Source organism: Onychostoma macrolepis, chromosome 18, assembly GCF_012432095.1.
Source record: "Onychostoma macrolepis isolate SWU-2019 chromosome 18, ASM1243209v1, whole genome shotgun sequence".
Taxonomy (NCBI): domain Eukaryota; kingdom Metazoa; phylum Chordata; class Actinopteri; order Cypriniformes; family Cyprinidae; genus Onychostoma; species Onychostoma macrolepis.
This window is the reverse complement of record NC_081172.1, coordinates 9,608,934-9,635,397: the sequence shown is the minus strand read 5'-3', so window position 1 is coordinate 9,635,397 and position 26,464 is coordinate 9,608,934. Positions and strand designations below refer to the sequence as shown.

Below are 26,464 nucleotides of genomic sequence, written 5' to 3'. Positions count from 1 at the left end.
TCCTAATTGCTTTGCTGCCCAATTCGACATGATGGATCATACAGGTAAATATATGGACTTTTTGAAGCGATGGTCACACAAATTATTCATTTGCATTATTGAACCATAACTCTTGTTTTCTTCTGTAAACCCGAAGTTTCTTTCGGTCTCCACCCCCGTTTTAAAGCGTAAGCAATGTTCAAATACCTTATTCGTTCATTCACGCTGCAAAAATGCTTTTCCTACCGAGTATTTTTGTCTTATTTCAAGTACAAATAGCTATCTAAAAATTCTTAATATGCATTTTATAGATGAAAATTGTCTAAGATATTTAGACTTGTTTCCTGGGGGATTTTCCTTTTAAGTGCATTTAAAACAAGTAAAATTGTCCGCCATCGGCTAAGAAAAATAATCTTAATGCAAACTGAAACAAGAATATTTTTCATTTTTTACCCCATTGACAGATCATTTGCAAAATAAGAAAAATGCACTGTAAAACATCGGAGATGCAGAGCACATTAGCTATAAGTCCGCTGTATGCAGATTTTAAGGAAAGTGTGCATCCCTCTCACACTCATTCTGAGAATTTTTTCCTGGGCACAAATCCGTTAAAGAGGAGTTTCACAGGACTGTAAATCAGTGGTGTAAAAATCGGTTTAAATGAGGCTAATCTGATAAATAACGTTCACTTGATAACATCTTTCTGTGACCTCTGGAAGTAACCCGATAATCAGAATTTCCTTCAGGGTTTCCAGTGTGGTTGGATGCATTAAGCAAGTCTCCACCATCGCACCTTCTGAAAATGAAACTGCATGGAATGGAAGGATGCTAGATGGAGGAGTAGTAGCAACGAGATGCCGTAACCACAGCTGTTAAATCAACACAAATTATTCACAGTTTTTTTGATCATCTTTATTTCCTACAAATACAAAAGCAAAAGTTATTCTTTATACTTTTGGATTTTAAAATTCTTCCAATACTTGACCATCTGTCAGTGGTGCTGGTGCATGATCTCCCCCCTTTTCGGGAGCCTCTGCCTACTTGCTGTCGACAAGTCAGTAGTTAATTTTATTACTCTAATTAAGAAATGTAACAGGTTGGATTAAATATTATTTAATTATGTGAAAAGAGTGTTATGTGGAAAACAATGCAGCGCATTGAAATAGACACTGAATGATATTTAATGTCAAATGCTTGTAAAGTCATTTAGCCTACACCCATGAACCTTTCATGCTTAAAGCTTTACCTTGATTGAATTGTGTTTTTATACTTATTTTTAGTTGCTGCCACGTTCTTGTTTCTTTTTTCTGTCTTTTTCCTTTTTTTTTTTTTTTTGGCCATGGGATACCATTAAAATGAATATTAGTTCAATAATTTACAGTTTTCACCTCTGATATTATAACAGTTATTAAGAATCAAAGTTATGCATTGACTCGGAAGTACGCGAACGTCTTTTTGGCGGGAGCCGTTGCCATGGTGAATCGTAATTTAGAAGCTCCACTGATCATGACTTTTCATAGTCGTGGTGCACGCGCTAAACTCAGAGTTGAATAAACTAACACAATTCAGCCGTTCTGAAACCGAAAACTCTGAGTTTCCCATCTCAAGGTAAGTCAACTCAAAGTTCAAGTTTAAACTCAGAGTTGCATGGTTGAACCTCCTTATTGAAACGGGCTCCAGATCACCTGCGTTTATCTTCAGTGGCCAACAGAGGAAAATAAAAATGATTAAGATGTGCAACTCTTGTCCACTAGCTGGCGCTAGTGTCTGTTTTTTTCTTTCAGAGTTGGTTACTCGATCGTTTCAATGCAAACAGGGTTGGTGTGAAAGTTGTAATCAGGCCAAAAGAGGAGTTTTTGATTTCAAACATAAAAAACCAGTACATTCACATTCATACATACAGACACATTCATAATGAATGCCTAAAATCCATATAAAATACAGACGATACAGCATCTTTAGGTCACAATGATGATAAAGAAAAAAATTAATGCAGCTTCGAGAACAACGTTTTTATTTTTTTATTTTTTCACGTGACAAAAAAGGTCTATACAACAGTTTCTCTAAGCAAAATTTATGAAAATCTGAATATGATTAAATATAAAGGGCGCTATTGTTATTTATAGAACAATATTCCATTTTACTTATTTAAAATGTATTATCATTACATTAATAAAACCAGGCATAGCCTACTAATTCAGTTTAGTCTGTTACAACATGAAAGAGTAATGTCTTACTGATAAGCTCATTAAAAATTCTATTTTGTTTCATTTGTACAATATGATCAGTTTACTCGAAATAAACAGGTAAAACTGATTGCCACAACGAATAAAGTAAAAAAATAAGTAAAATTCATACACGAAATATAAAATGTCATTGTGGTTTATTTTAGTGTTTTTTGTTGCTACACTGATTTGCACAGTTAAGCTATAAGTATTTCTAAACTATTTGCATTTGTTGCAGACAAATAAGCCTATAGGATTTTTTTTTTTTTAACAGACGTTGAGACTAAATGTCAAGACTTTATCTATTTAAAATGCATCAAATATTTTGACACTTTTAAACAAACCGAATTGGTAGGCCTATTTTTGGTCTGGGTTTTTTATTTTTATTTATTTTTTTATCATTTAGCCTACTTACCCCAACAAATCATCAATATGTTACTTACGTACATTCAGCTAATGACTCGAAATAACAGACAGTTCTAGTCTAAATATATATGATGGTGCAAGAACTGAATGCGATATGGTCGAATTACATTGCTGCAAACGAAAAGATGACTGACCGGCACTAGTTCAGTACCGCATACCGCCTCGCATCCGTGACCGCATTTTTCTCGGCTTGCATAACATATCGCGTGACTTACTAGGTTAGTAACGTGAGGGAACGGACAGCAGAGAAGGCGGTGTTGATGATGGTAGGAGGAGATTGTGCTTCGACTCGTCGTCTTCCGCGTTTCCCCGGATTTCAACCACTGTCCTGATTCCATCGTGTCCTCTCCTTGCACGTTTTTACGCTCGGCCCACCCTCCCAATTGAGTTAGTTGTAAAGAAAAAAATTAAATCAATTATTTAGGCCTCGCCGTCCCCTCCGCCTTCACCTCTCCTCTTTATCTCCCCCCTTTGCAAATAATTACCACCGCCTTCGTTTTCCACATGCAGCATCGGAGTCCTGGGCCCCGGCGTACCGGCTCCAGCCATGTCGGCGAGGAATACAGCGGCTGGCGGCGGTGACGGAGCGACGGGGGAAAAGCCAGGTAACTCGCCGCTTAAAACAATACAAGTTAGTCCACCCTGACGGGTCCGCTTGAAGCGGAGAGAGTTGGTGTGGATTGCGCTGAGTGCCGGGCGGAGGAGAGGGGAGCTCTCGGTGTTCTCCGCTGATTGGTTTGCACACTCGCGTTCGCAGCGAAACTAGGTCAGTAGTTCAGTAGAGCGAACTCGAGCAAACCCGAGCGGAGGCGAGTCGGAACTGCTCGCCGTGCCACATTTCGGGCTTTAACGTAGCTTTTTACCACATTTTCTGGTTTTAATGTGACTGATAATCACGTTTTTAACATGTAGTATGTTGTGCTGTAATTATTTTGCGAGGCCTTTGGCAGATTGGCTGCCGTCACATTCAGTCAGTTGTGGCTATGCTAGTTCTTTACGTTAAATGTCTTAATGTGTGTATTCGCATGCTACTGTCGGTTTTCTTATTTTCTGTGTTTTCATCTTTCATATGGCATACTTTTTTTTTTAGTTATATATTTTCCTAACCTCCACCGATGATCATAATAAAATAATCAGATTTTATCCGGAAAATGCGATAAATCGATGATTTATTAACGTTAGCCTATTGTGTTTACATGTACGTATATTAACGGTGGAAATTATAAAGAATATAACTGTTCTGTTTGCGATTCGACTTTTGGTTGTTCCGGTTCCTTAACAAAGTTAACTGTTAACCACGCTTTTATTTTGTGGGAGGAATATAGAATTAAAAAAAAAAAAATGTTTATTATATGTATTGCCCTCAGCATTGTTGTTCAACACAAAAAGCAGAAAATAATCATTACAATTGTAGTGTATTGACAATTTAAGAGGAGGCATAAATGCTAACTGTATATTGCCTATAAAAACAGAAAACAAACTGAAAATGTGATTTAAGATATTTAATCAAGTTATTCTTTATTTATTGATTGATTACCACAGCTCCTGATGTGTGTCTTTAACATGTTTCCATATTGCAACTATCCAGAACAGTTTTTGTTTTATTTTAAGACCTAACATAACAACTTGCGATTTTTAGTAAGCGAGTCAAATTAATTCATTAATAATCCGACTGATTGAATCATGAGTGCTTGATTCGTTTCACAAGAGTCATTCGTTCGTAAATCGGATGTTTTTGGTTCTCAGCCATGGTATTAAAGGGTGTAGAAAACTATAATGGTCTACTGACTTTTGATATATCATCTTTTATTCAGATAATTCTTTAATATAGCCTATATAAGAAGCCAAAAATAGCCCAAAAAAAAAAAAAGGTTCTGACTCTATTGTTCTACTTCAGAAAGTTTATTCTATGTATTCATTTTAATTCATCACTTTTGTTTGTTTTTTTTTATATTTGGAGCTCACAAATACACTGTCTAGTAGAGGTGCCTTTCCCTTCGTGAATTCAGTCTCATTTTTAATGAGTGAAACTGCCTCCTGTGACGTAAATGTGAATCATTAGCATTGTGAGGTCATAGTGCTGCCTGATCTAGTCTGATTTCTTGTAACGTGACCTTGTAACGTGATGGTTGTGTAATATGTAGGTCAAACTCGGCACACTTGTAGGCCAGAGCTTTGATGCCCTCCTCTTCCTCAGGCGTTGCTTTCTCTCTTCAGCCTAACTCAATCAGTGAACCTTTGCATAACTAGACTATAAACAATCCGAAACAAAGCTGTTTATTGTAATAGGGCACTTGTGCTCTTAATTCTCGCTAAAGTGTGTAACCTAAATCTGCTGTCAGTTTGGTTCGTCTCGTGACAGACTCCCCCCTCCCTTTCCCAACACTGAAAAACGTGACTGGAATTTAGGGTCTCATCTGGAAAGTATGTCTCTTAGGTAACTGGCCTTTTGAGTTACAGATTCCAGTCATTTCGGTGATAGGTGTTTTTTCAGGTCAATTATTTACTATCCTACGCTTCTGATAAATTCTAGCAAAGCTGATAAATAAAATGCACTTGTCCTGGTAAATTGTCTGTGGGAAATATGTGTGGGGGGGAAAGATAGCATTGTATATTAATAACTTCTTTGTTTATTAATTATTTAATGTGAGTCTTCCTTCAGTGATATTAATATACGTATGTTTAATAATGAGGATAATAAAAATTATCAAATGTCATTAAAAAGTGTGATGCAAAAACAATGGAAAAATGCACATAGAATGAGCTGATTTTATTCCTACATTTACAGTTTGAAAGCCTAGTCGATATTTTATTGAAACATTCTTTGCGTACATTAAAAATTTTTAAAATCTGAATCTGTGCCATACTGTAATAATGAATTTCCTCAAAATCATTCCCTATCCTTACGGGCTATATTATATTACATTATATTATATTATGACCTTGATGTTTCTAGCACCATGCTGAAGGAAAGCCATATGTTATATTATAATATAATATTATAATTTATATTATATTGTGTTATATTTTATTATATGTTATTTTGTATTTTTCATTACATATTGTATCGCTTTGCACTGCTGTAATTAAAAAAAAATGTTTTAAACACATTTAACACGCTTTCTATATTAATATATCATATATCAGTTATATACAGTGTAAGTACATGTATTAAACTCATTTAAATGTTAGTTTATCCATTACTTTCAAAAGTATTTAATCTTTTGAAAACATGTCTTAGATTCTTTGGCATGAATACATAAAATGTTTTATTAGAAGTTAACTATGAAGGCTGTAAAGTTAAAGGAGAAGATTTGATCAAAAGTAGGTCAGCAGAAGTGGGGTGTATTGTGACACTTTTTAACAACACTTTGATTGACCACTACCAGTCTAAAGCTGTATAGCATATATTAGATGAAATATGTCACACTATGTGTTGCTACACCAGATGGAAGAGTTTTTATACATCTCAAAGGCATCAAATGTCCAGGACTGCATTGTGTGAAATAGAGAGCTTTGAAAGTAGTGTTATAGGAATTTTAATGTATTATTTTTATATGTGCAAGCAGACACAAGTACAGATAAAAGCTAAATTATTCAGCAGATAATTTAAGATTGCAGCCTATCATCTTATTATGTGGTGCATGCATAAGTGTTGCATATACACTTTGTTATGGTCTTTGAAGAGGCTCCTGTGATTTGAATGGAGACTATTTTGAGAATACGTTTTTATTAAACTGAATGGGAGAGTCTTGTTCAAGGACCACTTTACAGACCTCTTTAAATCTCAGATTGTTCTGCTATCATTCTTAAAATGTTCTGATTGTCTCATCTCAACAACTGTGTGTCAGTTTTACAGCTTGTCTTAACTTCCTCTCCTGTCGAAGAGACAGTTTCCTGTTGCCTCCGTGTCTAGACATTAGACATTTTTTTGGATCATGCTATTTAGATGTTAAGTATTCATTCTTGCCTTGTTTGCATATGTGTGCCTCTTGAAATGTGTGTGTGCACATGATTTTTTATGTTGTTTTTTTTTTTTTTGTTATTACAGCATTGGTGTTTCTTGGTCATTCGCATGTTTGTAGAGCTGTTTATTTTTTTATGTAGAAGGGCCAGGTGCCTGGTAAGCTTTAAGATTTGCATAAAGCAGTGCCAGCATCAAGCTCAAAGAATTTACCATTTACTTATCCAGTTTATTACAAACCCACATCAAAATGATTTCTAAATCTGATGCTTATGTGTCTTTCATTTATGGCTTGTTGTGTTAGAATGAAATATAAGCAAACTTTCTTTACTGAAACTCACAATACAAAGTGTACGTGGCAGATGAGGATTAAAAGCAATAATGATTAATACATTAAAATCCAAAAGTCTATGCCAGTTTTGCTTATAAGAGATAAGTAAATGAAGACCATTTGTTGAGATCCATTAGAAATTTGAAAGACAATTTGTCGAGAAGATTGATACTTTTATATAACTACATTATACTTGTATTATTACATTTTTATAAAAATCAAGAGACTTTAATTTTTTTTCTTTACGTAGGAGTGTCATAATTTTGTAGCTTATCTATGCAGTGGTTATAGCCATGGGTTAATTGCCTAATTATCAAAATAATTAAATTCTTATTGATAAATTGCCAGCTGTTGAGCCAAGGCACTTTTGTAATTTGTTAGAAAAATTAGGTCATGCCTAAACCTTTTGCCTTTTTTAGCTTTTTGTTTTAGACATTTGTTATGTCTACGGATTCTCACATTTTAGACAAATTTCTTGAGCAACTCTAAATCTAAAACTGAACTGAAAAATAGAGCATACCATGCAACTGAGTCATCTTCACTACATTAATATGGAAAAGTCTGAAAAATGAACATAATTGCCTTGCATTGAACACTATCGTGGCATTATTGCAGTGTTTTGCTTTCGTCATACAGAAAATCCACCATCCAATGCCAAGATGCTTCAACCAGCTTGATTTTGTGGCTTTAAACAACCTAGACATTAGTAATTGACGTTCAGGCTTTAGTGAATGGAACGCACCAGTGTTTTATTCAACTATGGGAAGAATTAACATGGTTTTTCATCGGAATCATCAATCATTTGCTGTTAAGGCACTATGTCAGTTGCACATGTAATCAGTAACCATATCCTTTTCTTTTTTTAAGCTTGAAACCAATAGCATAAGTGCAGACATAATAAATGTATTATATTATGCTAAATATTAGTTGTATATTATTGTATAATGAGTGCCAAACTAACAATCTTTTCTTAAATCATTTTTAGTCTGTTTATTTATTCAATATTTCATTTATTTATTTAGTTGTTTTGGTAAGTAGCCATTTAATAAGTGGAATAATCTACAGTCAGCCAGTCATTATTGAAAAATAAACCCACTCAGGTTGAAACCAGACTCTCTGCATTGTCGAAGTCCTGGTGACCCTGTTGTTGTTTAGTGACTGAATGATTGAAAGGTAGCTCTTACTTAAGCTTTTGTGTCACAAATGAGTAAATATTCATTTTATAATAAGTTACAGCAGATCCTTCTTCCCTCACATCAGTAGAGCTGACTTATTGAGGGAATTGAAGCATTCAATACCTCACAGAAGTCTTCTAAGTTTACAGGACATAAAAACTTGACGTCAACATAGTTATAATTAAAACCTTGTGGTTACCTGTTTGTCCAACATTTAGCTTAACAGTGCATTTAATACGCAACCATGAGACGTAAAATATTACCAAGGTGTGGTGCCAAAAGTGTGCCAAAGCTAAAAACATTGAAGTGGAATCACTGACCTACTTTCACACACTTTTGTCACGTTTCTTGCACAACGTTTGACGTAAATAAATTGAGTTTGGGCATGTTTCTCGTGCAGTTCTATGGTAACAGTGAAAAGTATCATGAGTAATTACCTCACCTTGTGATAATTTTTCTCCGTGATGACAAGTAGTGCTTGCATTGACTGTTTTTCCAAGTTATTTAGATGGATAAACTACTAAATTATTCAGGCATTTTGCGACTTATGGGTGTGTATTGCTTTTAATGACATTTAAAGAGTATAATTACACTTAAGTAGGTACGGTTGAGGTGATAAGTGATGTGAGTGTTCTTTTTAAGGTTGAATACAGTGAAAATAATTGTACGTAGGCATGTGTATACATATATGTAGATTAGTGTTGGGCGATATGCTCAATTTTCATATCGTCCTATCGTCAGCCTGTGAGATCGCCGATACACGATATTATCGTGCTAATTTATTTAATTATTTATTTAATTAGTTTCATTGCCGGAAAGTGAACCAACTCCAGCGTAAGGCTATAAAAGCAGCCTAATGTTTCTAATATGACTGAATTTGTATTTAACATAACAAATTAGTTACCAATTATAATGCTTACATTTCCTCAGTTATTCAAAAAGCAGCTACAGAAAACAAACAAAGAACATTACATTACCAAAGAACATCATCACAAGTACCATTTTACAGTACCATTAGTACCAATTCATATCTGTACCCACTTGAAGTCAACCACTTTTAAACGTGTGTTTTTGCGTACACGCTCTGGTTTCGAATTACAAAACCACAAGTTTATTTACGTGTTTTTGCAGCGTTGAGTATTGTAGCTAATCACAGGCATCTGTTGAAAGCAATGGCCAGTCAGAGGCGTTTTCTGTAGGTTAATCTGAAGAATTCCCCTCTGAACTAATTTTTGTTTTCGTAAGTTTACAGAGTTATTCACACTTGTGTAGAAATAAGAGATTGATTAGGTAGTTAGTCACTGATTTATCAGGAGTTTTCGCGCGAGTAAGCTCGGTCAATGGCGCTATAAGAGCTTTGCTCAGTTTCTCTAGAATCTCTATTCTCTACATAATCCATTGATAATTTGAAGAAAAGTTTTGTTTGTCTAAAAGTACCGAATGTCCGAAAGTATACTGTTTCAAGAGTGACAAACGCGAGTGTAAAAGTTTACGCGAGTTTTGATGTGTCCTTTTTAAGGCAATGTTTAAAAATGAAGTTTTTAAATTAAATTTAAAAATACTTCAAAATATTTAATGCATTATTTAATTGTACTTGCTACACTACTTCAGTACAGTACTAAAATTTGTTATAATCATCATTTTATAATAAATTCAAAATCAAGACCTGAAAAATAGGAAGTGGAAATGGCAACTAAGCTCTTTGTCATCTCAAAAGTCTTTGTTTTCCACAAGGTTTTTTGGCACATTTTTTCGTCATCTCCATGAATGAAAAGTGAATTTTTAAAGTGAATTTTACTGCACAACTGTAAAGTTAAAAGTAATAAGGATTTTAAATATTGTATAAGTGTTTTTTAAAAAAGTGCCTTTGTCACCTTTTTCACCCATGATGTGTTTGCATCCCTGATAGTGAGTCAGTGAAATGGCCTTTCTCTTGTGCAGATGATGTCACACAGTCGTCATGAGCTCTAGTATCCGAATGCAGGTCAGTGAAGTCCAGGTAATATCATGAGCCAGTGAAAGACAGAGCTCTTCACTGTTGGGTGCGGCCTTCCTATCGGCCTCATAAAACCAAATAATCCCGCTGCAGATCTTCACTCCAGCACACAGGATTAAAAATCAGGTTGTTGCCGATCTGTTAACGACTATTTAGGTCACAAGGCCTGCAGAGCACTGTTAAATATAGGAGCCAGGGGCACAAGCTGTGTTTGGCCTGGCCTGTTCCATTGTCGCCTGAACCTGATGGCACTGTGACAACACACACACACACACACACGCAAAGTACATGCACGTGTGCACATGGCCGGTCGGAGGAGGACGCGCAGATGCAGTTCAGGGCCTGATGAGGTGGAGCGTGTCTGTTGATCTTAGAGGCTTAAAGCAACAGGTGAAGCAGGCGGGAAAACAGACTGCCCTGTTAAAGCCTCTTCATGAATAAGTTGCTCTCCTTGCAGGGAGTTTGTGAATGGATTATGGTGGTCAATGGCAATAACAGATGGCAAATACAGCTCCATTATGTGTCTGCCAGGTGCCAAGTAGAGCTGCACAGTTTGCTCAGAAAAGTAATATTGCAGTTAGTGCAACAAATACTGTGATTGTGATTTGAATTGCAGTATGAACAGTACTCAGGTGTGAAGAGCTTCATTTTATTCTTAGCATTCACTTTGTAGTTTTACCCGTTATATGGGCTAGTTGTTATTTCAATAATAATAATAACAAAATTCTTCATTTTTTTTTTTTTCAGTTGTTATTGTTGAAATAATAACTGTAATAATATTGTGTGACGCTTTATTTTTAAATTTAATTATTGTTATTATTTTATTTTTTTTGGCGCATTCACAATGTATTCACATTGCAGCTTTACTTTGGCATGGAGTAGTTGTTATTTCAATAATAAGAGTAATGATAATTTAATCAATAATTACATTTATCTTCTATAACAACTTTTTAATATGGAAATAACTCTTCTTTTTCAATGTTATAATAAAAATAATAATAATACTATGTGAAGAGATTTATTTATTTGCATTCACATTGTAGCTTTACTTCAGCATGGGCTAATTGTTGATATTATTTCAATAATAATATAATTTTTGTATTTATTTCAATAATCACACTAGGGCTTTTTGATTTTACTTTGATAAATGGAAACCAAAACTGAAATTGAATTGACAATATGTCTTCCATCTTTGCTTTCATTTGCAACCATGACTAAATGCTGCAGTGATTTTAGCCAAAAACCAGAAGCTAAAGCTGTTTTAACTCAACAGATGCATGATCTTAGTGTTTGACAGTGCTATTCTGTCTTCTATAATGGAGACTGGATATTATGTAAATAGAAATAGATACACTGCTATAAAACGCTTCTCTTTTTAAAGCTGTGTTTGTACAGGAAGTCAAAGACCGTATATTAAAATGAACTTGCCTATGTGCATAAAGGAGAGAGTGATGCACGTTTTGTGGAGGTGAAGTAGGTTGTCTGTATTGTGCTCATGGTCGCCCAGCCTCAATGCGGCAAGTAGTTCTCTGTGAACTTTTCTTTCTAAGAACCAGGTTTAAACTGGGTTTCTGGGTTTTAAGATTACACTTTTAAGATGACTTTCACAGACACACAGACAAAAAGTGTCACTCTGAATTCACACAAAAATCCGCCGATTACAGATGGTCTGATTCTTTAGATGTCTGTTATGAAATCTATTCCACAGTGCCCTGGTTCCAATATGTAGCACGTTGTTGTGTTTTGGCATGTTTCTTTTTGTAAGTTTACTATAATAAATCCCTCCCACCATTGGCAGGAGACGCATTAGAGGAAGAACCCCAGGGCCTCTCCGTCTCTCTGTCTGGTTTGATGACCCCCACTTCAGCCACCGGCATGGCCTCAGGCATGGAGCTGCCCAGAAAACGGAAAGGCAGCATGGACAACCCGTGAGTATATTTATACATTTACATATTTACATTCGTCACTAGTAGAGGCTGGCGGTTTGACAAAATATGACAGTTACTGTATGAATCACAATATTGTATTTTTGCAGTCACAAGAAATTAAAGATTGGAATGGTTTATTTGAATGGTTTGAAGAATTGTTTGTATATTAAACAAAAGTGTGGCAATGCCTATTTTTAAAATAATCTAGTTATTTAAATGCTTTAATCTTATCTTAAATAATACTTTTTTTAATTATTAAAAAAAAAAAGTAATTACTTAAATGATTTAAATGTTGTTTACATATTGTAAATTTATTCAGAAGTATTTTTTTTATTTGTGTTAAATTAATACTATTATTCGCCAAAGACAAGGATGCGTTAAATTATTAAAAACTGATACTAAGGACATTTATAATGTTACAAAAGATTTCAGATGAATACTGTTCTTTTAAACTTCATCAAAGAATCCTGGAAAAATGTATCGTGGCTTTTACAAAAATATATTAACCATAATAAGAAATGATTCTTGAACACCAAATCAGCATATTAGAATGATTTCTGAAGCATCATGTGACACTATATATTAAAATGTATTAAAAGAGAAAACAGTCATTTTAAATTGTAATATTTCACAATTACTGTTTTTACTGTAATAAATGCGGCTTTTGTATAGTAGTGCAATTTAATTATGTCAAATCTTCTTTGTTTATTTTTCTGTTTATTTGTAGCTTGATGGACACAAACCACCAAAACATGAAAAAAATAGTAGTTCTGTATTATGAGTTCTGCCTTTTTAATGCTGCCTGGATAAGTCACATTGACTGCATAGGTTTGATTCGTATTGATGAGATGAGTCACAAAGTTGTTGTACAGCCATATATCTTTGCCGCTTTGATTTTTGCATTACTCCATGTTTCTTTGTGATTAAAGTAAAGTGCATCCCACATAAATGTCTATATATGCTGCATATCCTCATACCGCCCAGCCCTAGTGTATTGAAAAAGTATGTGCGTGGGTGAGAGAATGTAACGCATTAATAATCGATATTTGAATTTTAGAGCTGATTTGCTATAGCTGATGACTAATATCCTCTTGTTTGGTCTGTTAGCCCCTGTCCTGCTTTTCTGAATGAGTCGAGATGCGTTGGGAAAGGAAGTGCGTGGTCTGTGTTTAACGTCCTCTTAGAATCACGGCAGCATTTCATGAGTCACTATAATCATCTCACCACTTTGTTTCCAGGGAAACAAAATCTGCATCAAATCTAGAGGAGGATATGGAGGACGATCAGGGAAGGTACTAAGCCCATTACGATACTCAATATGGCTCACCTTGATCTACGATTTTAATCATTGCTTTTAACACTTCTGTGTCTTTTATTATTATGCTTTCTTAGATCGGAAGGAGACGACCAGCACTTAAAAATTAAGTGTATCAGGTACTTATCACTCAAATTTTATTTACTTATTTATCCACCTTTTTAAAGTTATTATTATTATTATTTCATTTTTAGTTGTTAAATTTAAAGTTTTCACTGTCATTGAAATTCAAATACTAAAAAAAAATTAAGTGACGTTATATTTCAGTGGAGTTCTGTGGTACTTACAACATAAATTTTATCTTGTGTAGAGAACCTCATAGTCAGATCGAGAAACGACGGCGAGACAAGATGAATAACTTGATTGACGAGTTGGCAGCGATGATCCCCACCTGTAACCCCATGTCCCGCAAGCTTGACAAACTCACTGTGTTACGAATGGCTGTCCAGCACCTCAAATCACTCAAAGGTACCTAGATTTGCTTTTTGTGTAGCCTAGCATACACAAAGACTAATATTGAGCTTGAAAAATGTATTTTCCTTCATGAATGCCTAATTAAAGCAAAGCAAACAGTGACGAATGTTCTTGAACATACAGTATGTGGGGTAATGGAGTGCCTGTTTTTCAGGAGCAACCAGCTCGTTTACAGAAGCCAATTATAAACCTGCATTCCTCCCAGACGATGAGCTCAAACATCTTGTCTTAAGGGTAAATCCTACAATTTATAGAACCATGTCTCAAAGCTATTTGTAACAGCAGAAGAACTATCACAGCAAATGATTGATTATGTGGGTGCAAAAGGCTCCAAAAATAGCTTTTGTTTAAACAGGGCATTTTGACTGTTTGCGATAGTGAAATTACAACATCAACCCTAAATGATCTCTTTCTATCTCTTGTCCAGGCTGCGGATGGATTTCTCTTTGTGGTTGGCTGTGACCGTGGGAAGATAGTCTTTGTCTCAGAATCAGTTTCAAAAATCCTGAATTACAATAGGGTAGGACAGTTCAACTTATTTATATTTATATATATATATATATATATATATAAAAAGCACATAATTTTTTTTTATAATAAGTGCTATAATTATGGACAGAGGTACACTACCACTACCAGACAAAAGATTAGTCACAGATACTCATTCTTTTCTTCTTTTTGTTTTGCAATTGTCCACATCATAGTAAAGTCATCACGCCTTAAAAAGCAAGTGTGCAACTTATATAGTGACTCTCTCTCTCTCTTTATATGTATATATAAATATAAATAAATTTGGAAGCATTTTTCAGGAATTCTTGAGATTAAGCATATGTGACCCTGGACCACAAAACCAGTCTTAAGTGTCAATTTTTCAAAATTGAGATTTGTACTTCATGAAAATCTGGAATCTGAGGGTGCAAAAAATCTAAATATTGAGAAAATCGCCTTTAAAGTTGTCCGAATGAAGTTCTTAGCAATGGATATTACTAATCAAAAATTAAGTTTTGATATATTTATGGTAAGAAATTTACAAAATATCTTAATGGAACATGATCTTTACTTATTATCCTAATGATTTTTGGCATTAAAAAAAATCGATAATTTTTACCCATACAATGTATTTTTGGCTATTGCTACAAATATACCCCAGCAACTTAAGACTGGTTTTGTGGTCCAGGGTCACACATTATTTTCCAAAATCAAACTGTTCTTTGATTTTGGAAACATAGTTGTCTATAAGACTAATTTCACTTCTTTAAGAATAAGGATATTTGCAGTTAATAGTACGCTTTTTGAGATCATAAGAAATATAATCAGTCTTCTATGTCTAAACATTTTAGACATGTTCGTGTATTTTAAGGGCTGTTTTAAAAAGGCATTTGTTTACCTGGTGATAAACAATTAGGTTTATGATCTGACCTGTTGGCAAAATGTATTAGTTAAATCATGGCTCATTTGAATGTTTTTCTCCTCAGACGGAGTTAATTGGACAGAGCCTGTTTGATTATGTTCATCCTAAGGACATTGGTAAAGTGAAGGAACAGCTGTCTGCCTCTGAACTCTACCCGCGGGAGCGCCTCATAGACGCCAAAAGTAAACATACTTTGGCCGTAATAAACGGTTGTTAAGTTTGCGTGTGTGTTTCCTGAATGCTTTTCTGAAATGCTTATACGGTTTTATGTCTGTTGCATGCACATTGTACTCAGTCTGCTAATAAATATATACAGTATACTATACACCATCATTCAAATGTTTGGGGTTAGTAAGAATTCTCTTATGACCAACAAGGATGTGTTTATTTGATCCAAAATACAGCAAAAACAGTAATATTCCTATAATATTATTACAATTTAAAAGTTGTCTTAAAGTTGTAACAAAACCAGTCTTAAGTCGCTGGGGTATATTTGTAGCAATAGCCAAAAATACATTGTATGGGTCAAAATTATCCATTTTTCTTTTATGCCAAAAATCATTAGGATATTAAGTAAAGATATCCATGAAGATATTTTGTAAATTTCCTACCGTAAATATATTCAAACTTAATTTTTGGTTAGTAATATGCATTGCTAAGAACTTCATTTGGACAACTTTAAAGGCAATTTTCTCAGTATTTTTTTTTTGCACCCTCAGATTCCAGATTTTCAAATAGTTGTATCTTGGCCAAATATTGTCCTAACAAACCACTCATCAATGGAAAGCTTATTTATTCAGCTTTCAGATGGTATATAAATCTCAGTTTCAAAAATGGACTGGTTTTGTGGTCCAGGGTCACATTTTAGATTAATAGAATGTTCAAAAGAACAGCAACTAAATCTTTTGTAACATTATAAATGCCTTAACTGGCACATTTGATCAATACAAGTATTAATTTCTTTTAAAATAGAATATTTACCAACCCCAGACATTTTTTCATTATTCATTCTTAGTTGATTATTTACTCTCCCACATGTTGCAAACTTGTTTCCTGGCATAAAGCACAATAAAAGTAGTCCATATGACTCATGTGCTGTATTTGAAGTTTTCCGAAGCCGTAGGATTGCTTTTGGTAAAAACAAATTTGGAACAACATGAGGGTGAGTAAATAACAAAATATGCGTTTTTGGGGAAAATGATTCTTTCAACCAATCTGACTGGTGTTTATGTGCAGCGGGATTACAGGTGCAGGCTGAGCTCCCCGTCGGAGCGGCTCGGCTTTGCTCTGGAGCCCGGCGCTCATTCTTCTGCCGAATGAAGTACAACAAAGTTACCGTCAAAGAAGAGAAGGACTTCCAGGCTGGTTCAAAAAAGAAGGGTCAGTAGCATTTCAGTCAGGATGCATCAGGAGCTCATCCTGTTTTTACAATGAAGTTAGTTAAAGGTGGTTTTCCAATTTTAATGATGATGTGAAGTGAATCAGAAGAGCCTTGTGTTCATGCAATCAGTTCCACTTTCTGTTATGATATGAAAAAAGAGGAAAATAAAAGTTAAATAAAGGTTCTATATTCTTGGCTTCAGACTGGCAATGTTCCTCTTTTTGCTGAGAACCAAAGGTCCAAGATGTCATTTGTGACGTGTTGATGACGTGGTCTGCATATTTGCTCCATTACACATCTCTTTTTTTTTTTTTTTTTTCTTCTCGCCACATGCAGTGGTGTAAGCACAGCTTGTGGGATTTCATTCCAACAGCTATATTCCTACAAAGTTGTTGGATAGTGACTTCACTTTGGAAAGTGTTTTGCTGTGCTGTCTGGACTTGAACAGCATTGACGTTTCTTTTCTTGGTGAGCATGGCCTTTTCCAAACTGCCCCGAGCAGTTAGTTGTTCAGGCAACCCTGTAAAGCCATGCATTGGTTTTTATGCATTTATTTTCATGCGTCGAACATGCATTATAAGCTAGTTTTTCAAAATTACAGTATGTTCAACATGTTGAACAAGCTTATATTTAAGCTTTCCTACAGTACATATCACGTTTGTCACAACACTGAAAAAAAAAAAATTGTCAGATGCTTGTCACGGCACGTTTTTAGATTAAATCAAGCAAATCCAAAAGCAAATGAAACGTGCACCTTTGTGTTCCTCTTTAACAACATATGGTGGAACATTTGGCTCACAGCTCACCTGTAAATTGACTCTGTTTTGATTGACTGCCCCAACAGAGTCACAGCGGTACTGCACTGTGCACTGCACGGGCTACATGCGCACCTGGCCCACGCGCCAGCTGAGCGCGGAGGGGGAGGCCGAGGCGGATAAAGAGAGCTCCCACTTCAGCTGCCTGGTAGCAGTGGGCCGCATGCACCCCCACACCCTCCCGCAGGCCAACGGAGAGATCAAGGTCAAGCCTACTGAATTTGTCACCCGCTACGCCATGGATGGCAAATTCACCTTTGTGGATCAACGGTAAGTTGACTCTTGTGTTGGGAATAAATAAATGTGAATTTTTGTGACTGGCAATTGTTTGTGTGCATAATCATAGTCATTTGTGCAAACTAGCTCCACAGTATGTAATTACCCACATAACTTTCCCTTGTCTGGTAAGTTGACTGTACATGGGCACTTCATTCTCACTAGAGGGCGGCAAGCGTTTTCTTTTCAAACCTTAAATTTAGTTTGCCATTTGGTATGAGGAGACAACTTTTAGGCATTTGTTATTCAGATAATAGTTAACTGTTTGCCAGTATTAACTGGGAGTAATTAACTTGAAATGATTTCTTTATTAGTCTATACAAATTATATGAAAATAACTGTATCAAATATAAATTAATAAACAGGGGTGCACATATCTTTTTCATAAAGTCTGGTTCTCATAAGAGTACCTGTAGATTTGGTTTGGTGCTCACACTGCACATAGTTTGACCCATTAAATATAACTATAAAAAAAATTCAAAATAATAATATTGCACTTTTAGTTTTCTTAAATAAAATAAACAAAATAAAGTGTGATAATATCTTAAACACAAAGTGAGTATTAAATAAAATGTATATTATTTAATATTTATAAAATGTATTTTTATAGTACACTTAAAAATACAATGCTAATGTAATTTAATTTTTTTTACTTTTTAAATATGAATTTTCATCATTTTCAAACCTAAAATCAGCAAGCTTTTATTTTGTCAGTATACAAATGAGCAATCTGAATGAATTTAGACATTTACTTGCATATTTTTTTATTTTGGTCGTGCATGCGCACCTGTGCACCATTTATGTGCACCACTGTTAATGAAAGTAATTATTATATACAATATTTCAGAAAAAATTATAAAATATAATTATATATTTAATTATAAAATTTTCTTTCCAGAACTTGCATTAGTTTACCAATTGTTAAAGGGTGACAGTTGCATTTGGTTATTTGTTATTGAGGTAATATTTAATTTTGGGGAGTAACTAACAGTATTTTTAAGTAAACTATATAAAATTAGTTACATAAAATTCTAATGATAAAAAAAATGCTAAATCCTATAATATTATCCTATAATTATTCTTGTGTAATTTATGATGTACCAAATATAATGCTTTAAAATATATGCATGTGTAAAATATATGCATGTGTATAATATATATATATATATATATATATATATATATTTTTTTTTTTTTAAACACTCTTGACATCTGCTGTTGGTCAGGCATGCAGATTTGCCTCAAACTCTGTTTAGCCAATGTTGGCTTGTCAGGATAGCCTAGATGCTCAAATAAAAAGAGTAATGTTTTGATAGTGCAAACACTGTGGCACTTTCACTGGAAGTTTTCTCTAAAAAGTTTCATAGTGAGAAATGTGGTTTAAAAACTGCATTCTATTTATATTGCACACACAGAGCCACCACCATTCTGGGTTATTTACCCCAGGAGCTGCTAGGCACATCCTGCTATGAATACTTCCATCTGGACGACCTGCCTCATTTGGCAGATAGACACCGAAAAGGTACAGTGCATCCAGATTCTTACCATTAGGAGCACTGGAGCTCTGAACAGGTTTTCCTGAAGGTATTTTCCAAGAAACTGGGCAGATTGCCTAAGACATTTGTACAAAGAAGGACACGAGTAGCCAAATCCTCATCATCCATCATTAATCATTAGTCTTACTTCTAAAGAACATTAGAACAGCTTTCAATAGCAGATACACAAGGGCATTGCCTCAGAGAGTTGTATTGGATTACATGCATATACAAATAAATGTGATATTTATTTAATTCTTTTTCTTTGTTTACTCATTCCAATTCTATATAAGTTTCTTTCTTCCATCTAATGAAAGTAAATATGGGTCTGTCAAGCTTTTAAAATATAGCAAACAAATCATATTGACTGCTTCTATTGTACTTTTGGTCATTTTGGAACTTGACAGCCTGGATCCCCATTTACTTTCATTATATGCAAATAAGTCATCAGTACATTCAGCCACAATTTTGTATTCTGTCAAATATAAAACGTAATATGGGATTGGAATGACTGGTTTTATGAGTAAATCACCATTTTATTTTGGGGTGCACTGTTCCTCTAATATGTCTTTTTTATCGCCTCTTTTCACAGTGCTGAGGAGTAAAGAGAAGATTGAGACAAACTGCTATAAGTTTAAAACGAAATATGGCTCTTTCGTCACCTTACAAAGTCAGTGGTTTAGTTTTATAAATCCCTGGACCAAAGAAGTAGAATACATAGTGTCAACCAACACAGTTATATCGTAAGTACTAGCATCTCATCTTGTTTTTCTAACAGGCCGTTTTTCCTATAACTGCATATCAATGTCATGATTCAACCTGTCGCACCCAAATTCTGTGATCATTGAGATAACAGATTATTTCTTGTCTCTTTTTCCGCCTGACTCAGCGGTAAAAGTAATCCAGGTGGATCAGGGGATAAATCTGAGCAGCCTAGCAGTTCCAAGGCCTCGGAGGGTGAGTACTGAGATCTGTGAATGTTGTAAATATGTTTTGTTTCTAGGCGTGTACCTATAATTTGCATATTGCATTGTGAAACCATATGTAGAGAAGGCGGCATATTGTTTAAAGTGGCAACTATATAAATGCAAGTCCAGCTTTCCAGTTAATAAAAAGCTGGTCACCTTTTTAATATATGCATCACCTTTTGCTTTTGTTTGTTTGTTTTTTTGGTTTGCTTGGGGTTTTGTTTAGTTGTGTGTGTCTTTTTGTTTGTTAGTTTGGTTTGGTTTTGGCTTTTTATTTGGTGTTTGGTTTGTTGTTTTGTTTTCTTTTTTTGTGCATTAGCTGGAGCCGCCTGAATTTGGTTTGCATGATTTGTCTTAAAAATGATAAAATATGCTAAATTTGTTATCATGGTCAGATTTTACTATTAATTTGAAATAATATATTATGCAAGCATCAGTTTTGGAGATTTACATTTCTAAATGTATCCAACTCTTTTAAGGTCCTATAGTAGGTTTGTTTGTTTTGTTTTGTAGATGATTCCAAGAAGTCCCAACAAGTTCCAATCATCCCAGGGATCTCCAGTGCATCAGGCATGATTTACGCTGGGTGCATAGGGACCCAAATTGCTAATGAGATAATGGACTATAATAGGTAAACCAATTACGTAGCTTCCTTTCTATTATTAAATTTGGTGTAATTTACAGTGAATTATTACAAGCGATGAAAATTAAGGTAATTTGGGACTGTTTGGTAAGCTTGTCGTCCAACGAACAACTAGTTAATTAGTTATGTTGAGTAGTTTATTTTATGTACGTAATATATTCTTTTGTTAGCAGCAGTGCAAAAGTTTCTTGGAAACTTTGTCAATTAGTTGATTTTTGAAAATATGCAGTTGTGCACATCCCTAGAGAAAAGATCTTTGAATTCTGATGTCTTGCTGTTTTCTTAAGGATGAACTCCTCACCATCCAGCGGCAATACAAGTCCATTCAGTTTACTGCAGGACAAGTCTCCACTGGCCCTTGTGCAGGCCAGCAGCAATGTGAGTCTGTCAAACAAATGAGTCGGTGTGTTTAGAAATGAATTGGCACGTTTTGTGGTTTCTTGTGTTCTAACGCATTAGTACTTCACATGCTTTAAGGTGCCAAATGGGGAAGCGACAGATGTGGAGATGCCTGGCAAATCAAACTCAGAGGAGGAAGCGAGGGGTGGGGCCTTCACAGTGGGAGAAAGTCTGATGGGTAGATGTTATATTATTATATTACATTGGCCATGTGGTACTTAAGATACTATAGCTTGTCAAGAATGTGTCTGGGTTTTTCCTGGAGAAACGTTTTTGTTTAATGAAAATGCATGCTTTTGGAACATTTAAGACTTTTTGCATTGTGATATAATTTTTATGATAAAATTTGTGTTTTTCATAAAAACATTTTTCATGATACATTATTATTAATAATAATCATTAGTATTAAATAGTATACTTAAAATCAATATTTTCTTGTTCAGTAATTTCTTATATTAAATCTTAATCTTTTCTTTGCCTGTGTTCCTGTCCTCCAGAGGGGAGCTCTCAGTTGGATCTGGAGGGGGTTCCTGGGTTAGGCGTTCTGAGCACTGACGAGGCAGCCATGGCAGTCATTATGAGCTTACTGGAGACCGATGCCAACCTGGGTGAGGCCGTGGACTTTGACGAGATGCACTGGTCTCTGTGAACACGGCTCCAGTTTTTTTTTTTTTTAAAGATCCGTCTTATCTGGAGCTTTTTAAAATGAACCATCCAGTAATTTTCATGGGGCAGCAAGCCTTCGACAATTCTTTGGCTTTCATGTTTTTAATTTATTAGTGTTTTTTTTTAATGTGTACGGACAAGCTGCATGGCAGGTTATCTGATGGCTGCCGTTGGTGAAGGAGAATCAAAGGGGACGGGGGTCTCTCTGAGTACCTTAAGCAACAGGACCAGGTTTTATGTGGTCTGGTGTGCATTTCTTCACCTCAGCTCTGAGGTCACTTCTGCCCCTTGGCATGGATCAGAACGGAGAGACGTTCTTGGCCTGTTTTGCCATGTTGAGAAACACATGCCTCAGCCAAGCCATAAGGCAAGAATCCAAATGGTCCACTGTGATCCAGTGGCGTAAGGATTTCAAAACTGTTTCCTTAGTCAATCAACACTTGAACTGACGCTTTTGAGGCAAAGCTGGACAATTTGTTTTTTTTATATAAAAACGTCATGGGATTCCTTTGGCAAGGGAAGCCTGGTAGTTATTTTACCCTTTTAGAGCAGAAATCATCTTGAATTTGATGTTTTTTGATGAACAAGAGTGGAAAAACAGGGAGGGGTATTGGTAAGCGCTTGTGGTCATTTGTCAAAAAGAACTACTTGAAAAGACTGTGGAAAAATCTGAAAATTGAGGATCACCGTTAGGCCTGACATTTGTTTTTTCCTCTCTAGTCTACAAACCTGTATGTGAATGTGTACTTTTCCCTCAGACCTTCGCCTGTCCTGCCAGGGCTATGCTTTCTTAAAACAGGGCCGTCACTAAAACTTACAGGGACTGGGACAACATTTTTAGAGGACCTGGGACAGTGTTCTTGGTTGTTTCCCCCTTAGATGTATTAGTTCTGCTGTTCTGAAAGATGGTCTTGATGGAGATGGCCAACAGGTAAAATGGTGATTGGAAACTAATAAGGGCAGGGTCTCTCAGGGAGCAATTCATGGAAACCCCTTCTCAAAATCCTTTAGCGGATCAGAAAAGTACCACTTTTTAGACCCTTGTATGAAGGTGGTGTTTAAAACTTCTACAAGGCTTCATTCTTTCATTAGTTCTTCTTGTTTAGTTATGTGCAAAGAGGTATAACATGCTCAAAGTGATCAACATTTAGAAGGTGATTGTTGTTTAAATTGTATTTTGGAATTATATCCCATAATTTTAGTTATGGGAATAACCTAATCTTTACTCAACTTCAAAATACTAACAAAATCACTTTTTATGGAGTAAAATAACAACAGAGTAATAGGAAGATGTTTCTTCCTGCTTCAAGAAGATGTGTAATGCAAATCCAGCCATGAAGTCATGATGGTAACCCACTTTTAAAGTTATAATGCACCCTAAAATGGACAAAATGTTTATCATTTACTCACCCTCATGTCTTTACAAACCTGTTTGACTTTCTTTCATGGAACACAAATGGAGATGTTTAGAAGAATGTTTACTCTGCTCTTTTCCATGTAATGAAAGTTAACGGTCATCATGGGCTTTCAAGCTGCAATAAGGACTTTAAAAAGCACCATTGAAGTATTTCATAAGATTTGTGTACTATATTCCAAGTCCAACTTATCCCTTCATAGATCTCCAATTTAATTTATGCAATTTTCTCAGTTTCAAAATTGCATTTTATCCTAAGGCTAGAATACACTACAAGACTTTTGCCCTGATTTACAGTCTGGAGGAGTTGACGCTAGTTGCCAAAAGTCAGAGCCAGCATGCAGCTTTTACAGATTCCCAAAATCATGTTGTATGCTGGGCACAGATTCAGATTTTCTAGCTTCAGACTATGATTCCATTCAGTCAGAAGATATCAGACACGTTTTGAACACACATTGTTTTCATTTGTCATATATCTCATAGCAACAAGGCACATTTCTCAGTGTGTTTGTTGTGTTTGAAACGACTATGAAGTCTAGTAGTGTGTCATCTAAAGTTGTTAAGTGTATGAGTTCGCAAGTGTATGATCCCTGGTGGTTTGAAATCTGATTTTAAAAGTCAGTACATTCTAGTCATAAGGAAGAAAGAAAATCATACAGGTTTTGAAAGTAATGCTGGAATTTCCATTTTTGGCTGAACTATTACTATAACTGAAGACAAGAGACCTAAGAACATGTTTTTATCATGTTTAAGTAGTATTAAATGAATCTTTAAATGGATAAATCAAAGACAATGTCCACTGTAGTTTTGAGCCTGTTTTCTCAGAGGGCTACAATCTCAGAAACATGACACCTCTTTTTGGGCAGATGATCTTTGTAGGCTTTTAAAGTGATGATGCTATCAAATGCCATTTCTTGTAATAATTCCCTATTTTGTATATTATATCTGAGGTCTTATTGCGTGTGCACATCCTTGGGATACTGATTCTCTCTTCTTTTTCTCTTTCTAAATTTCTGATTCCCCTGGGTAATCATCATTCACCTCAATGAATTCACATTTCAGCATGGCTTTGTATCTGATTTTGCACATTTTCTTCTGAAATTTTGCTTCCCTTCGTACTGGTGACCTTTCAGTGTATTGAACTGCTTTACTGTGATGGTGCACATGTGCCACAGGAGTCTCATGGCCTTGCGTGATGGAAACGGCTGATTCTGACCAATTATACCAAAGCAATTTGACCGCAGACATATTTCATGTACCCTTAACGCTCAGCTGCCCTGTGCTGTCAGATGATCTGTAATTCTGTGACTATAGTGTGAGCCGCTTTTTAAAAAAAAATGTCTTCATATCATTGTCTACTCTGTCACATGCTGCCAAGAGCTTACTTGAAGGGAGGATGCCACCCACCCAATCCAGCTGAAATGAAATACTGCTAGATGATGTGCACATCTTTAGTGTGAAAATAAGTCTTGCCACGTTCCATTGTTCATCCAACGCTTGGCTTTGCAAATGTTACGCATTACTCAGAAATATAAATGGGGCACTTCCTTAAACCTGACTGAAATTTCATGGGATCAACTGTAAGTGTTTGTCACACAGGTGGTTAGATGTGTGAGCCAATCACGATTCTGGTAAGATGATTGGGCAGTTGTAGCCTTAAGCACAGGAACAGCTGCTTTGTTTGCCCCAATGTACAAGCATTGCTCTGTGCCATAACTGCAGGCTTGTCCTAAAAGTCAAAATTGTGATTTATATTGTGTTTCCTACTCCCCCACATAGCTTCATTGTTTTCTAAAGTAATAGTTCACCCAAAAATGAAAATGTACTAAAATTTACTCACCCTCGGGCCATTCAAGATGTAGATGAGGTTGTTTCTTCATTGGAACAGATTTGGAGAAATTTAGCATTATGTCACTCTGCAGTGAATGGGTGCCGTCAGAATGAGAGACCAAACAGCTGATAAACACATCATAATAATCCACACGACTCTAGTCCATCAATTACCATCTTGTGAAGTGAAAGGCTGCGTGTTTGGAGGAAACAAATTCATAAAGGCGATTTAACTTAAAACTCTTGCTTCTGACCAAAATGCAAGTCCATAATCCATTATAATACTTCCTCTAGTGAAAAAATTCAACACGTTTGTTTTGGACTGTTCTCACATGTAAGAGGTGTGCATATTTCTCTCCTGATTCAGATGAGATGACTTTTTCACTGGAGAGAACAATATTATTAATAGAGGTCTTACATTACTACAAATGCACAGCTTTTCACTTCACAAAAGACATTAATTGATAGACTGGAGTTGTGTAGCTTACTGATGGGTTTTTTTTTATCAGCTGTTTGGACTCTCATTCTGGCGGCACCCATTCACTGCAGAGGATCTATTCATGAGCAAGTGACGTAATGCTAAATTTCTCCAAATCTGTTCAGCTGAAGAAACCCATTTACATCTTGGATGGCCTGAGGGTGAGTACATTTTCAGCAGATCTAAATTTTTAGGTGAAAAATGTCGTTCTGCAGTTGCACTCGGCAGAAATCAAGTACTGTACGTAGGTTAGAACCACAGACCTTTTCTTCTGTCGCTTTTGTCCTAATTTCAGCTCTCTCACTATGTGTAGCCGAAGAATTTCTTGATTTTTATATTGATCCAATAACATTCATGCATGCCTTTTGTGTACCCTTTGCTTTTCTGTACCTTTTTGTTGTTCTGTTAGCTATCTAAGGGTATTGGAGAAAGGTTTTTGCCTTATAAGACAGACAAAGACTTGTTCGTTGTTCTGTTTCCCTTTGTTGTCTGTCTTGGGTGTGTGATGAAAGTGGTTTGGATATTCTGAAGACGTGAATATCTCAGTCGGGGAGCAGCCGTTGGGTCGAGCCTCCAGATCTGCATGCGTGCACCTCCTCATCTCTCTGTCTGAGCCTTTGATCAAGGCTGTCATGGAACGAGGGGTCTTGTCCAGACAGTCCCCTTTTTTTTGTCTTTTGCTTGCTTCTCCTCCTCTGTTTGTTATCAAGCATTTGTATGACGCCATCGCTGCTGCTGTCAACAGGTCTGGTTAGTAGCAGAGAATCTGTCTCTCCAGGCTGACATGTAAAAAGATTCTTAAATAAACAACATTAGTTTCCTGTACATCTGTGTT

The 26,464-nt window shown here is 35.6% G+C and overlaps 1 protein-coding gene across 3 annotated transcripts; it reads left to right on the top strand.

Moving 5' to 3' along the window:
* The first annotated feature begins 1,014 nt into the window (after positions 1–1,014).
* On the top strand, positions 1,015–26,454 carry bmal2 (basic helix-loop-helix ARNT like 2). Of its 3 annotated transcripts, none has more exons than XM_058751213.1 (18): positions 1,015–1,033; positions 3,141–3,235; positions 11,895–12,024; positions 13,263–13,316; positions 13,417–13,458; positions 13,650–13,807; positions 13,968–14,047; positions 14,241–14,333; positions 15,289–15,406; positions 16,461–16,604; positions 17,450–17,690; positions 19,112–19,218; positions 19,824–19,974; positions 20,121–20,188; positions 20,713–20,830; positions 21,130–21,220; positions 21,320–21,419; positions 21,739–26,454. In XM_058751213.1, the coding sequence occupies exons 2-18, from the start codon at positions 3,178–3,180 to the stop codon at positions 21,888–21,890; spliced, it is 1,905 nt and encodes a 634-aa protein (XP_058607196.1). In that variant the 5' UTR covers positions 1,015–1,033; positions 3,141–3,177; the 3' UTR covers positions 21,891–26,454. The 3 variants fall into 3 exon arrangements, with proteins under 3 accessions (XP_058607196.1, XP_058607198.1, XP_058607199.1); XM_058751215.1 differs by lacking the exon at positions 1,015–1,033 and adding an exon at positions 1,332–1,587; XM_058751216.1 differs by lacking the exons at positions 1,015–1,033; positions 3,141–3,235 and adding an exon at positions 13,132–13,178 and having other exon boundaries at positions 11,899–12,024.
* The last annotated feature ends 10 nt before the right edge of the window (positions 26,455–26,464 follow it).